Source organism: Mercurialis annua, linkage group LG6 (genome assembly GCF_937616625.2).
Source record: "Mercurialis annua linkage group LG6, ddMerAnnu1.2, whole genome shotgun sequence".
Classification (NCBI taxonomy): Eukaryota; Viridiplantae; Streptophyta; class Magnoliopsida; order Malpighiales; family Euphorbiaceae; genus Mercurialis; species Mercurialis annua.
This window is the reverse complement of record NC_065575.1, coordinates 42,135,502-42,147,506: the sequence shown is the minus strand read 5'-3', so window position 1 is coordinate 42,147,506 and position 12,005 is coordinate 42,135,502. Positions and strand designations below refer to the sequence as shown.

Sequence of the window (12,005 nt, the reverse complement as noted above, 5' to 3'; positions counted from 1 at the left end):
CCATAAAAGGTCAAATATTTGAGAGTAATATTTTCTCAACCCTTAGTACCAAGACAGAGAACTGCCCTTCTGTGGTAAACATGATTCAAATTCATGACACCACAACTTGCTCAATCGGGCACCAATTATGTATACATGATAATCAGCTGTTTTCATCCATATATATATAAATAATTTAAAATTAAGATACATGCGATCAGCTTAAATAAAGGAACAAGATAATTAAACTAGCATTGCGGTCTCAACTCCGTAACACAATGTAAAATAACACTATAAAACAAGTACATATAAGTTCTGATACTCAAACCTACTACTTAAAAGTACCAAATAGCAACACAGAAACATAGCTTGCATTTCTTAGATACGGTGACAAGAAGCAGCCTGCGTATGATCTTCACGAAACCTACTTTAAAGACTACCAACTAAGAAAACAGCCTCCTGAAATCTTCCCCACCAAATGACTGTAACAGGAAAATCAAGCAAAGCATTAGTAACAATAAATTGATACTTTAAACAATTTAATCTTCATTGAAAACATAATAAATTAAAAAGATACGCACAAGAAGCTATTACCTGGCAACTGGCTCTGTTTGTCGAAAAATATCCAAAAAGTGAGGCTTTTATAAAGACCAGGAGGGATCCGCTCAAAAGAACAAGTAACGAAGTGGCTTACAACATGAAAGAGCAACATGGATTGGACTAACAACTAGACATAACAAGCAGAAGAGATCAACAGCTTTCTTGACTATACCACTTCCCCTCTTAAAAACCGGAAAAGGTGGCAAAGATGAAACATACACCCATGAAGAGTGTATGCAAGGGAGTTAGACCTATCTAAAAGAAAGAAAGAAACGACATGTAAATGAAGTATCGAGAAGCCAATTCAGACAATGAAGGACGATTAAAGAAGTTAGAAGAGAAGATACCATCTGGAGTGCCAAGCGAGGCGATGCTGGCTAATAAACCAGCACTGATTAGTGTTATAAAGGACCAACTAAGAAGTTACAAAAGAAGATACCATCTAGAGCGCAAAGTGATGCGATGCTGGGCTACAAAACCAGCACCGATTAGTGTTATAGTAGAGAAATAAAGAAAGAAGAGAAGTTAAGATGAAAAGAAGACATTACAGAAATCTGATAGGAACCTATGGAATTGGACTGAGACTAATCTAACCAAGACATGCTGGTATATATACATTGTACCTGTCTACTTGATATTATAAGCCTAAATTTTACCTCATAACTAAACCTCCAATTTTAAATTGAGGATCCCATATCAAACACAAATGAAAAAATTCATTAAGATGCTCTGCTCCATTCCAAAGAAGTCACCCTAGAATTCTTGGTTCTCTTCTGCTTACTGAAGGTATTCAAGTCAGCTTGTATCCATGTTAGATTATCCACAATACATGTACCTTGCCCCATTTGAGCTGCAAACAAGTTGCCTATTTAGCTAAGACCTGCTTCACTAAATCACCACTTCAGGTCAGACATCAGTTTCTTGATTCCAGTAATGAAGACTACCACCCATGACCCACCACATTCACAACTGCCACTCTTGTACCACCACCACCACCATCATAAGCAAAACCTAAACAAAGTGTACCGCATGCACACTTCTAACAAATTTATTCCTTCTATATACAACTGACACTAAACTATTTACAGGAGCAGAATATGCCCCTCAAAATCCCTCATCACCTACATCAAGATTAAGAATGCGACGCAATGTCTTCGTCGCAGAGTCAGCACTGAGAAACAGTTCTCTAGTTGACGGGCCGCGTTCCCTAGTAGGAGAAGCAGGAGCAGATTTAGCAATTGGGCGCTCCAATTCAATACCCAAATCAGAGACAGGTTCCAACTCAAGTGACACAGTGCGCTTTGGCCTCATTGAAAACTTCGGAATGGGCAAAGAACTGGGCGGTGGTGAGTTCGAATAAGCAGGTCCAGCCCAACGCTCAGAGAAAGATAAATTCTCACTGAAAATGCCCTCCTCATCAAAAGCTATAGCTTTTGCCGGGATATTAATAGCAATAGGCGAAGATATCGTGACACCATGAATTTTGATAGTTGGGGACGGTGTTTTCTCAGAGGTAAAGGTGGAAGTTTTATGGGTTACAGGGGTTGGCAGTATACCTGCCCCAGATTGAAAAGTCCTACAATTAATCCCTCTAAAAGGACTACTCGGCGGCGAATAGCTACATCTAACTGGATTGTATCCTTTATAACTGCCATAATACTGATGATGATGATGATTCTTGTGCTGGTTTACAACAAGTGTCTCCATAGTCAACAATTTAATCAATCACCACCAAATAAGCTATTCTAATTTTCAGATTAGGGTAATAAAAGTATAAAACCTCGAATTTTACTACTTTATAACTAGATTCGGGGAAAAAACCTCAGCTTTTAGGTTAAACTAAATATTCTTCTCCACTACAAATCCAAAAAAAGCATGAACCGAATAATCAAAACCCTAAATAATTGATTCAAAACCTGACCAGATCCCGTCCTTACAAGCATAGATCAAACGAATCCTTCGATCCACTGTAAAATCACAACCACATAAACATCTCCCATGAGAAATGAACCCAAAATCAACATTTTAAAAAAAAAATAAGAAACTAAAAAAACTAAAATCACTCAGTTGCTTACCTTGAGAGTGGAATAGTGAAGTGAATCTCAGAGCAAGAGACAGATCTGTTGAGACTCTGATATCTGAGATCTGTGATTTGATTTTTAAAATTTTGGTGTTCAAAATTTAATTGATTTCGATTGTAAAAATGCCCATGAAATTTACTGAAGAAAAGAAGGCAAAATAGAAGGATCTGAAAAAAGTTTGGAGACTGCGAATTTTTAAAGGTTGTAGAGGTTACTATTTGAGTGAAGTGAGTGACTGCCCTTTATTGTGATTTTACACGACGAATGGTTTTTATGTAAGTGGGCCTGGGTTTCTTTGGATTTACAAGAATGACATTTTAACGGATGAATGAATAATTAATAATTTAATATGACTATATTATCCTTTGTATTGGAAAAATTGCACAAATAGTATCTGAACTTTTTAAAGTGTTATATTTTGGTGTGTATATTAATTTTCATTCATTTAGATGTCTAAACTACAAATTAGGGTTGAGTAAAAAAAACGTCCAACCGAGTTCACCGACCAAATGATAAATTTCAGTCGGTTCAGTTTTACTAAATTGGTTAATTCAGTTAATTGGTTTTTATATAAAATATTCTAATTATTCAGTTATCGGTTCAGTTTGAATTTTAAATAATCCAATTTAACCGAACTGACTGAATTAATTGAAATTTTAATTTTTTTTGAAATTTTCCTCATAATTTGTCGGTTTTAACCAAACCGACCAAATTAACCGATCTATTCGCTCGGTTCGGTTTTGAATTTTTTCTATCTTATTCGGTCGGTTCATTTTCGGTTAAAAAATTTTATTCAGTCGATTCGGTTAAAACTATTCAACCGAATGTTTAATTTGGTTGAGGGAGTGTCGGTTCGGTTTCGATCAAACCAACCGAAAGCTCACTCCTACTACGAGTACTTGTTATAGCATTTTTTTAGTTAAATTGATACACTAGCTCAAATATTTCTTAAAATTATTTTAAAAAAATTCACAATTGGTTTCTAGTATTTCATTCTTTTTATTCTTTTCTATTAACTTTTTATAATTAATAATAACATAACATAATTTAAGTTAAAAATAATTTATATTTATATTATATTTATCTTAAATGAAAACAAATATAAATTTTAAAAATGTATAAGCTGATAAATTTTTTATATATATATATATAAATAAAACATACTGAAACTAGTCTGTTAAACCAAGAACCAGAACTAGAATTTGAGTTGGTCTAATCACGGGTTTGGAGTAAAAAAATTATTAGACCAATCATCAATCAATTTTTTACTAATTATGATTGTTGTTTTTCAATTTCTCTTTATTTTTTCACTGGTTTCATCTAAATAAATTTAAAAAAAATAAAAAAAATTATTCAATGATATTTATAAGACTGGTCGAACCGATAATTTGATAACTATATAAGTATATAATTTTATAATAATTTTGATTTATTTTTTTATTTTCAGTTGACCTTTGGAGTTTATAAAATTATTATATAGTATATATTAAAAACAAAAAATGAATTAAATGTTAAAAATATAACTTAATTAACTATAAAAGAATAATTTTACAAAATACTAAATTTATAAAAATATTTTTGTTTAACCGGTAAACCCCGCTATAACAGGTTATAAACACTAGTTTAGTATAAAATAAATAAATTCAAACATTTAAATAAAAAAACTAAAAGTGTAGATATTTATATAGAACGACTTAAAAATTAGGCGAATTACTTAAAAACCACTCACCTTGAACTTTTTTTTCGTTTATACCCTGACATAGGAAAAAATTCATTTATACCCTAACGTATGTATTTATGTTTCACCTCTACTCCGAGGCACTAAATTAACCTCTTTTCATTAAGAAAAAAGTTTAAAATAGTTCTTTATTTTTAACCTAAGCTAATTATAGTTTAATTAGAAATGATTCTTTAAATGAAAGACTATTTTAAACTAAAGAGGTTAATTTAGTGCCTCGGCATAGAGGTGAAATATAAACACATACGTCATAGTATAAATGAATTTTTTCCAAGGTCAGGGTATAAACGAAAAAAACGTTCAAGGTGGGTGGTTTTAAGTAATTAAGTCTATACTTTATTGTTTTGCCAATTTTACAAGGGCAATTTGGTAAAGTAAGAAAGTATTTTAGTGGACCCACGTAATAATCATGCAAAAGAGTTTGGTCCCTTAAGCCTCGGGACAAAGAAGATATGGATAAAAGGTTGGTTGGAGCGTAGTCGGTATGGCCATCTCACTTACACCTGTCGCTTTTCAGGGTTCTTCTCTAGCCGGTGGCCCGTTTTCTATCTAGCACCGAGAAAATATCTACCAAATTTTTTAAAGCATAAGTGAGTAGGTGAGAAACTTTTTTTATGAACAAATAAGATTGTATTTAAAATTTTAGATTTTTTTTTTAATTTTAGATTCAAGTTAAAATCAATTTATATGTAAATTTCAAAAGTATCATCTTATAATTAATCCATTAGAAAATTTGACATTTTCTGTAACATAGAAGAATATCAAATGCATGGTTAGCGCGATTTTTAAATTTATGACTTAAACTTGAATAAATATGTTTTATTTTTTTTGTGAATTATATCCCAAAATTGTATATTTGGGGTCAAACTAATCACTTTAGTCATTTAGTATTTATATTTGTGTCTTAGAATTAAATTAGTATGCTTTTAAGCTATATATTTGAGATTATTCGATCTAAATTAACAGAGTTTGGATATTTAATTGATTAAGAAAAATTAAAATATATATTTAAATCCAAGATACAAATTTAATAGTTGCATTAAGCCTTGTTCAAAAAATATCTACTAAAAGAATTGGCTTTTGGGTCGGGTCAGATTCTTTGTTAGGTGGAAGGGCTTGTCTAGATGAAAACAACTCTTGTTCATTTTCAAAGCTGCACGCCGAAAGGGACCTCAATTATTTAGTCAATCTTGATCTTTATACCTGCTAATCAGGCTTCATCAGGCCGGATACTCTTTTATCCGTCTAAGTTTAGCCCGTTTAGATCGAATTTGGATTCCATTTTTGATTCAGCCTTGTTTGAATTCAAATTCATATTAAATTTATTTTTGGACTGAGTCCACAAAACCACTAAAGTAAGGTCCGTTTTTTATTTATTTCGCACAATCTCTCACAAAAATTTATATATATATATATATATATATATATATACCTCAAAGTAAGCATATTTTAGCAATAAAAATAAAAATAACAGCATTATCTTTTATATATATCAACATTTCATTGGTAATTAATAAAATATTAACACCTGACAAATGTAATTTTTAGTTTAACCGGACAACTCACTTAAGTGTATGTGAGTTGGTTCGTATACGAACTTCGCAAACCAACTCATATATAAACTTGATTATTATTTGCGAGCTGGCTCATATGAGTTTGATGCTTAAAAGTTTTCTTATTAATTACTACACACCATTTGTCAAATATAGTTTTAATTATTTTTATTTATTTATTTTATTAACAGTATATTATTCTCAAAGTTTAAATACATTAAATTTTATAAATATATATATTTATTAATCAAGTATAACTATTTATATAATTATATTTATAATGTTTTGTGTTTGTTCATTTAGATGCTAAATAAGATGAAATCGAGTTCGGTTCCAACTCGACTCGTTTAACATTTAAATGAACGAGTTCGAACTCGGTCAGATTAGTACCCGAAAGAACAAACACAAGTTGAATTCGAATAAAATATAATTATAATAAAATTTAAATGAACCAAAATCAAGTTCAATATCTAAAATTTAAACAGCCAAACATTAATATCTCACTCACTCATGTAACAAGCTAGATATAAATATCTCAAAATCAACTCGGTAGAGCTCAATTACAGCCTTGAATCATGAAAATGAAATGAACCAACAACATATCTAGCAAGAAAGGATAAATTGTGCAGTTTATTTTCTAGCTTTTCCCATAAAAATAAAATTCAAGTGAAATGGAAATTTAAGGTCAAAACATAACATTCTGAAAAAATTAATAATCAATTAAAATTTAAAATATTTCATTTCATATCACAATCTCAAAATTTAAAATAAATTAATATATAAATCACAAAAACAAATGAAATCTTTATTTCATTTACCATTCGTTATACATCAAACCGGCCAAAGGAAGTACTATATGGATGTGATGCAATATTTGAAATGAAATTAAGAAAAACTAGAACAACTTCAGGATTTTACTTCTTTAAGCTCTGAATAAAATTCTACATGTAAGTAACATACCGACAACATTGGCATTATTTTACGCCTAGTGAATCAATCAAGCCATCAGAATAAAAGATTATGGCTCAAATTATACACCATGAATTACACAATTCATCAATCTCTCTGTAAAATCAGAGACTCTGTCAAGTCTCTTTTATTCCAAGTATTAATCACACAACGCTGCCGATGTGAAATGAATAAAAGAAGAGAGTCAGCTCCGAGAAGCATAAAGAATACAATTTTTTTCTCAAGGAAAAAAGGTCGGGGGAAGTGAATAAACCGTTATGAAAAGGATCATCATACTCATCGCCTATCAGACGCGACTGATTCAGCAGAGAACAGATGCTTGACTCGTGAGAGAACTGAATCCTGTGTAGGATCATAAGGGTGATCTTTTGAAGGTATTTCCAGAATTGCTGGTATTGCTTGGTTATAGCTATCTACCGCAAACCTTATCATATTTGCAACCTGACAATTACAAGACAGATGATCACCGATCAACTCGTAAGACCAAAATATGTTGAACGGAAAAGATGAAGCATGCAACATATAATTTCTTAGATCCTCTACCATCATTGATCATAACTGAGAAGATATACGGCTTTAAATAATAAAAAAGTTCAAATTGATCTATTATTAATATAAACTGTTGCATTCTGAAGCAGTCCTTGAAAGAAATTATGTTATAACCTCAATACATACTGTAATCATTATTAATAAGATATGATTTGGGGGTAGACTGCAGATGGTTTCATATGAATAAAGGTCTGGATTAAACAACAACCACTCTCAGATTGCATCACTAAAATGGTTTCATATGAATGATTTCTCAACTAAACTATTTAAGGAGGGGGCAGAGAAAAAGTGGGTTGGAAACTTTACAGAATTTGAATCTCATTATTATTGAGACATGATGCTAGGAGTGCGCAAAAACTGAACCAGACAGAATACACAAATTCCAGTTCAATTTTGGTGCAAACCAAACTAAACCAAATAAATAAACCATTGGTTTGGTTCAGTTTGGCTAGTAAATTTGTAATTCTTATAAATTGATTAGGTTTTGAAAAAAACCAAAATTTCAGATCGATTTGGACCAAATGCACACCCCTATATGAGGCTGCTAGTGAAAAATGACGCAAATACAATAAGCATAACTATGGGAGAGCAAATTGTCTAGATTCCATCTGTGAAAAAATATAGAAGCTAAAGTAATTAGATAATGATTTGACATAGTCTACCTTGACTTGATATATGTCTCAGCACGAGATCATGCATAATCAGTTACAACCAGAGATTAAAGATTTTCAAGGACTTCTATAACGATCCGTTCATGGATCACAATCATCTGTTATACTTAACGTGAGAGATAAAGAATAAACCGTATGCATTTCTAGTATCTCAATCATAAAACAAAGACATATATATTAGGAATCTTCGCCTGATCAACTGGACCCGGCAGACAGGATGATCCAACATGTTAGATGGAGCTCAATGAAGTTCAATATCAAGTTTGGAGAAAGGAAGTAGAAGTTAAATTGAAAAGTGGCTATCTTTAATACCTAAAAAACAACAAATAAAATCTCAAACTATATATCATTTCTGATAGAGGTGGATAGTCACCTAGTAGCAAACAAGACCAGAGAAACAAAGCACCCACAGAAAACAAAATGCAGATACGAGGACTTTAAGACTGCACATAGATGAAAGTATCTCACTTTGCATATCTTATATCATGTTCACAAGGTGCAAAGAGGCTGCTGTAAACTAGGTCTAAGACCTATAAGCATCCATACAGAAACATTCAAAGACATGATTGCCCATACTTCAAAACAATTGATCTCATACAAATCTATACAATCATTTCAAATGCCACGCCATCTTTTCTAACACACCTATAGATAATTTATGCATCATAACGAAACAAATGATCATAACGACGGCTGCTAATTGTGTTTTTCATTTTTTTGGTAACAAAAATGTAAGCATGTATAGCTGTCATTTAGGAGAGAGTTTTGAGAACTCTTTTCTGCATTCGGGTACTATAAAGTAGAGGCAATGATATTAGTTTCTGTAAAAGCAAAGAACCGTGGAAAGCTGTCAATTTAGAATGATAGTTGGTGTGAGAATAACTTACATATTGACTAATCAGCACTATAGCGATATCCTCCCTTGTTGTGAACTCCTTAAATGCATCTTCAATTTGTTTGACAGTTGTTTCTACAACACAGCCAAGATTTTCCAGGGGAACAAATCAAGTTTAATAGAAACAAATATAAAATAAAATAAAAATATTCCAAGTATTATTTCTTATCGACCCGTTTTCTTAGCAATAACATTATCACCGCCATCATATCAAATGTTATCTGCTCGGTGGGAATGCTATTGTTCCTTGAATTGGTTCAGAATTATGCAGTTGAATTAGACATATGTGCTAAAGTAAAAGCAAGAATACCCTACAGATGGCTAGCCAAGAAAATAATCTGCCGGGCTGCTCATAATGCTAAGAAAAATTAATTTCATAAAAACTGTAACCCAGATGCTAAAATTGTAAACACTATAGAGCAAATAGTAACTTCTGACTTTGAAATCAGCTTTAGATGTAGGGGAAAAATTTCGAAGCATGAATTGACTCCAAATATAGGATAGCTCATAGTCATATGGCCGTACAGCAATTAACCGCATACATTTTCCCTCAAAATTTTACACTCACTTAAAAGAGAGACTCTAAAGGTCTTATTCATTCAAAATTAGAAAAAGATGCACTATCCATCACTAAGACATTTTTAATTTGTTAACATAGTATTTCTACAGAAGTAAATCGGAAGCCTAAGATGGTTTTGTAGTTACAAGAAATACTTCCCTTACAAACATCCATCAACTCCAGATGAAGGTATCGGAATCAATAAACAAAGTGATTTTAAGAACAACTATTAAAATACTGAAAATGTCTTTCAGCTCAGATGTTCCAGAGCACAACAGCCGCAATAGTACATATACTATAGTGGACTTGAAATGATTCTATGAACCGTGTTCGCACACTATTGCGTTTTAAAGTATGAAATTACTCAAATTTTAAAGAGCATACTTGAGTCTACAAGAAGGTAATTTGTTTTTCGCCGCAAATCCACATTGCCAACTCCAGCAAGCAGAAAGCCAACGATTGTATCCTATACCAAACCAAAAGAAAAAATAAATTGAAACCTAAATCAAAAGTTCATCAGCCCCCATCAAACTATCTCCTCAAGCTCCATTTCATAATATCACATTTTACTAACATAAAAACCACAAACAAAAATATAAATAAGTGGCTAAGTGGCAACAAACCAAAAAAAGCTCATAGAAAAAAATTGACATGACATATATATTCTCACCTCATCGGCGATCATGGCTATGAGTGCAGAATTGTTACTACGGACTTGAGTTCTGTTAGCCATTTATGATGTTCAATACAACTGGAAAAAAAAATCAAGAGAAGCTCAAGATTAATGGCTAAACAGATCAGCAGTAGAATTGTAAAACAAAAATATAAAAAATGGAAAATTAAAATCATAGCAAAGAATATAATTAGCAATACAAGAAATTAAAAAAAATGCATAAAAAATACCCTAGAATTTCTTATGAAAAAGGTAATCTGGTATTTTGATCCAAAATACAAAATCCTTTTAACAGACAGCTGAAAAATGAAGAATTTGTTTATGAAAGGAAGTTTCACTAATTGATTTCAAATGGGTAGTATTGTACTTTTAGTGATTTATACAAGATATCGATTTAATCCCTCAACTTGGCGAGGGAGATCAAATAGGTAATCTCAATGAAAATGGATAAATTAAACTCGAACGAATGACCAATTTGCCCCATCGACTTCGCATAAAATATCAGAATCTCAACGGCTTTTGATAGTTAAAACCCTTGGCAGTTTGCCTCCTTAACTTGTAAGTGATGGTCAGTTACCATAAATATTTTATAATTTTTTTATAGAAGTAGAATTTAATTACGTTATTAGTTAATTGTTAGTAGTTAAATTTCTAATCTTTAAATCTATCTTAAATCACTGAGACCTCAAAAATGCATTGGAGCATATTAACCGCTTGGTCTAGGTCTCACTGTTTATGGTTAATTTAGTACTTAAACTTATTATTTTTTTTGTTAATTTATTCCATTTTGTACCCGACCCAATGCCTGATGTTTACTCTAAATAATGGGCAAATTCTTTCCTTTAATTATCAATTTATCTTTTAAATTTGTATGTCATTGTCAATTAATACGAAAATTAAATTTTTTAATTAACTCACCCCCTTCAAGTTGTAACTTTTTTTATCAATTAAATTATATTTTTATCATAGGAGACTTTATTAATAAAAATAAAATTTAATTTAGCTCATATATCTATTTTTAGTATAAATTAGTTTAAAATTAAAAAAATTAAAAACATAATAATAAATTTTAATTTTTTTGATTGGTGACGATGGCGCGCCGTCACTGCATGTTCGATAAAATGGCGGTCTATGGTCATCACATGCCAGCATGCGGCCATCACATGTCAATTTTACCATCTACTCAAAATAACTTTAAAAATATTTATTTTAAAATGATTGCAATTATTAACCTAATACGATTTTATTTAATAAATTATTATAAAATTATAATAAGGTAGTGCATATTTTTATTAAACATTGAATTAATTATACATAAAATAATTATTTTAGGATATTACTTATACGATTATAGTAGAAGGTAAAATAAGTTTTAAAATTTTATGAAGTGAAAAATGAATAAGCTGGCTAAAAGGGAAGCTTCCTCCCTTGTCTTGTTTTCTTGAAAACCTTACAAACTGCATCTGCAAGGAAATTGCCAATTTCTGATTTCTGATTTTGGATCTTTTATCTCTTCTCATATCTGCTCTATTTGTTGTTTAGATTGATTGTGAAAAGCTCCTTCATTTTCAAAATTGATATCAAGTCTAATCAATCAAATAATTATAGTACAACAAATCTAAATAAGGGACGTTTATTAAAATAAAAATATTTGTAGAATTTAACTACGAAAGAAAAACTTGAAACTCTTGATTTAGTGCACATCAGAATTTATTTATTACTCTTACACTTTGGTAAT

General features: G+C 31.1%; 2 protein-coding genes across 2 annotated transcripts; both read right to left on the bottom strand.

Moving 5' to 3' along the window:
- Positions 1-201: 201 nt before the first annotated feature.
- Positions 202-2,881, bottom strand: LOC126686795 (uncharacterized). The gene is made up of 3 exons (XM_050381032.2): positions 2,655-2,881; positions 574-2,546; positions 202-461 (listed from the first exon to the last, which is right to left on the bottom strand). Exon 2 carries the CDS (start codon positions 2,284-2,286, stop codon positions 1,684-1,686), a length of 603 nt encoding a protein of 200 aa, XP_050236989.1. The 5' UTR covers positions 2,287-2,546; positions 2,655-2,881; the 3' UTR covers positions 202-461; positions 574-1,683.
- A 4,059-nt stretch (positions 2,882-6,940) lies between these two features.
- LOC126685695 (V-type proton ATPase subunit F-like) lies at positions 6,941-10,674 on the bottom strand. The gene is made up of 5 exons (XM_050379622.2): positions 10,498-10,674; positions 10,265-10,345; positions 9,979-10,060; positions 9,028-9,110; positions 6,941-7,361 (listed from the first exon to the last, which is right to left on the bottom strand). Exons 2-5 carry the CDS (start codon positions 10,325-10,327, stop codon positions 7,197-7,199), a joined length of 393 nt encoding a protein of 130 aa, XP_050235579.1. The 5' UTR covers positions 10,328-10,345; positions 10,498-10,674; the 3' UTR covers positions 6,941-7,196.
- Between the last annotated feature and the right edge of the window lie 1,331 nt (positions 10,675-12,005).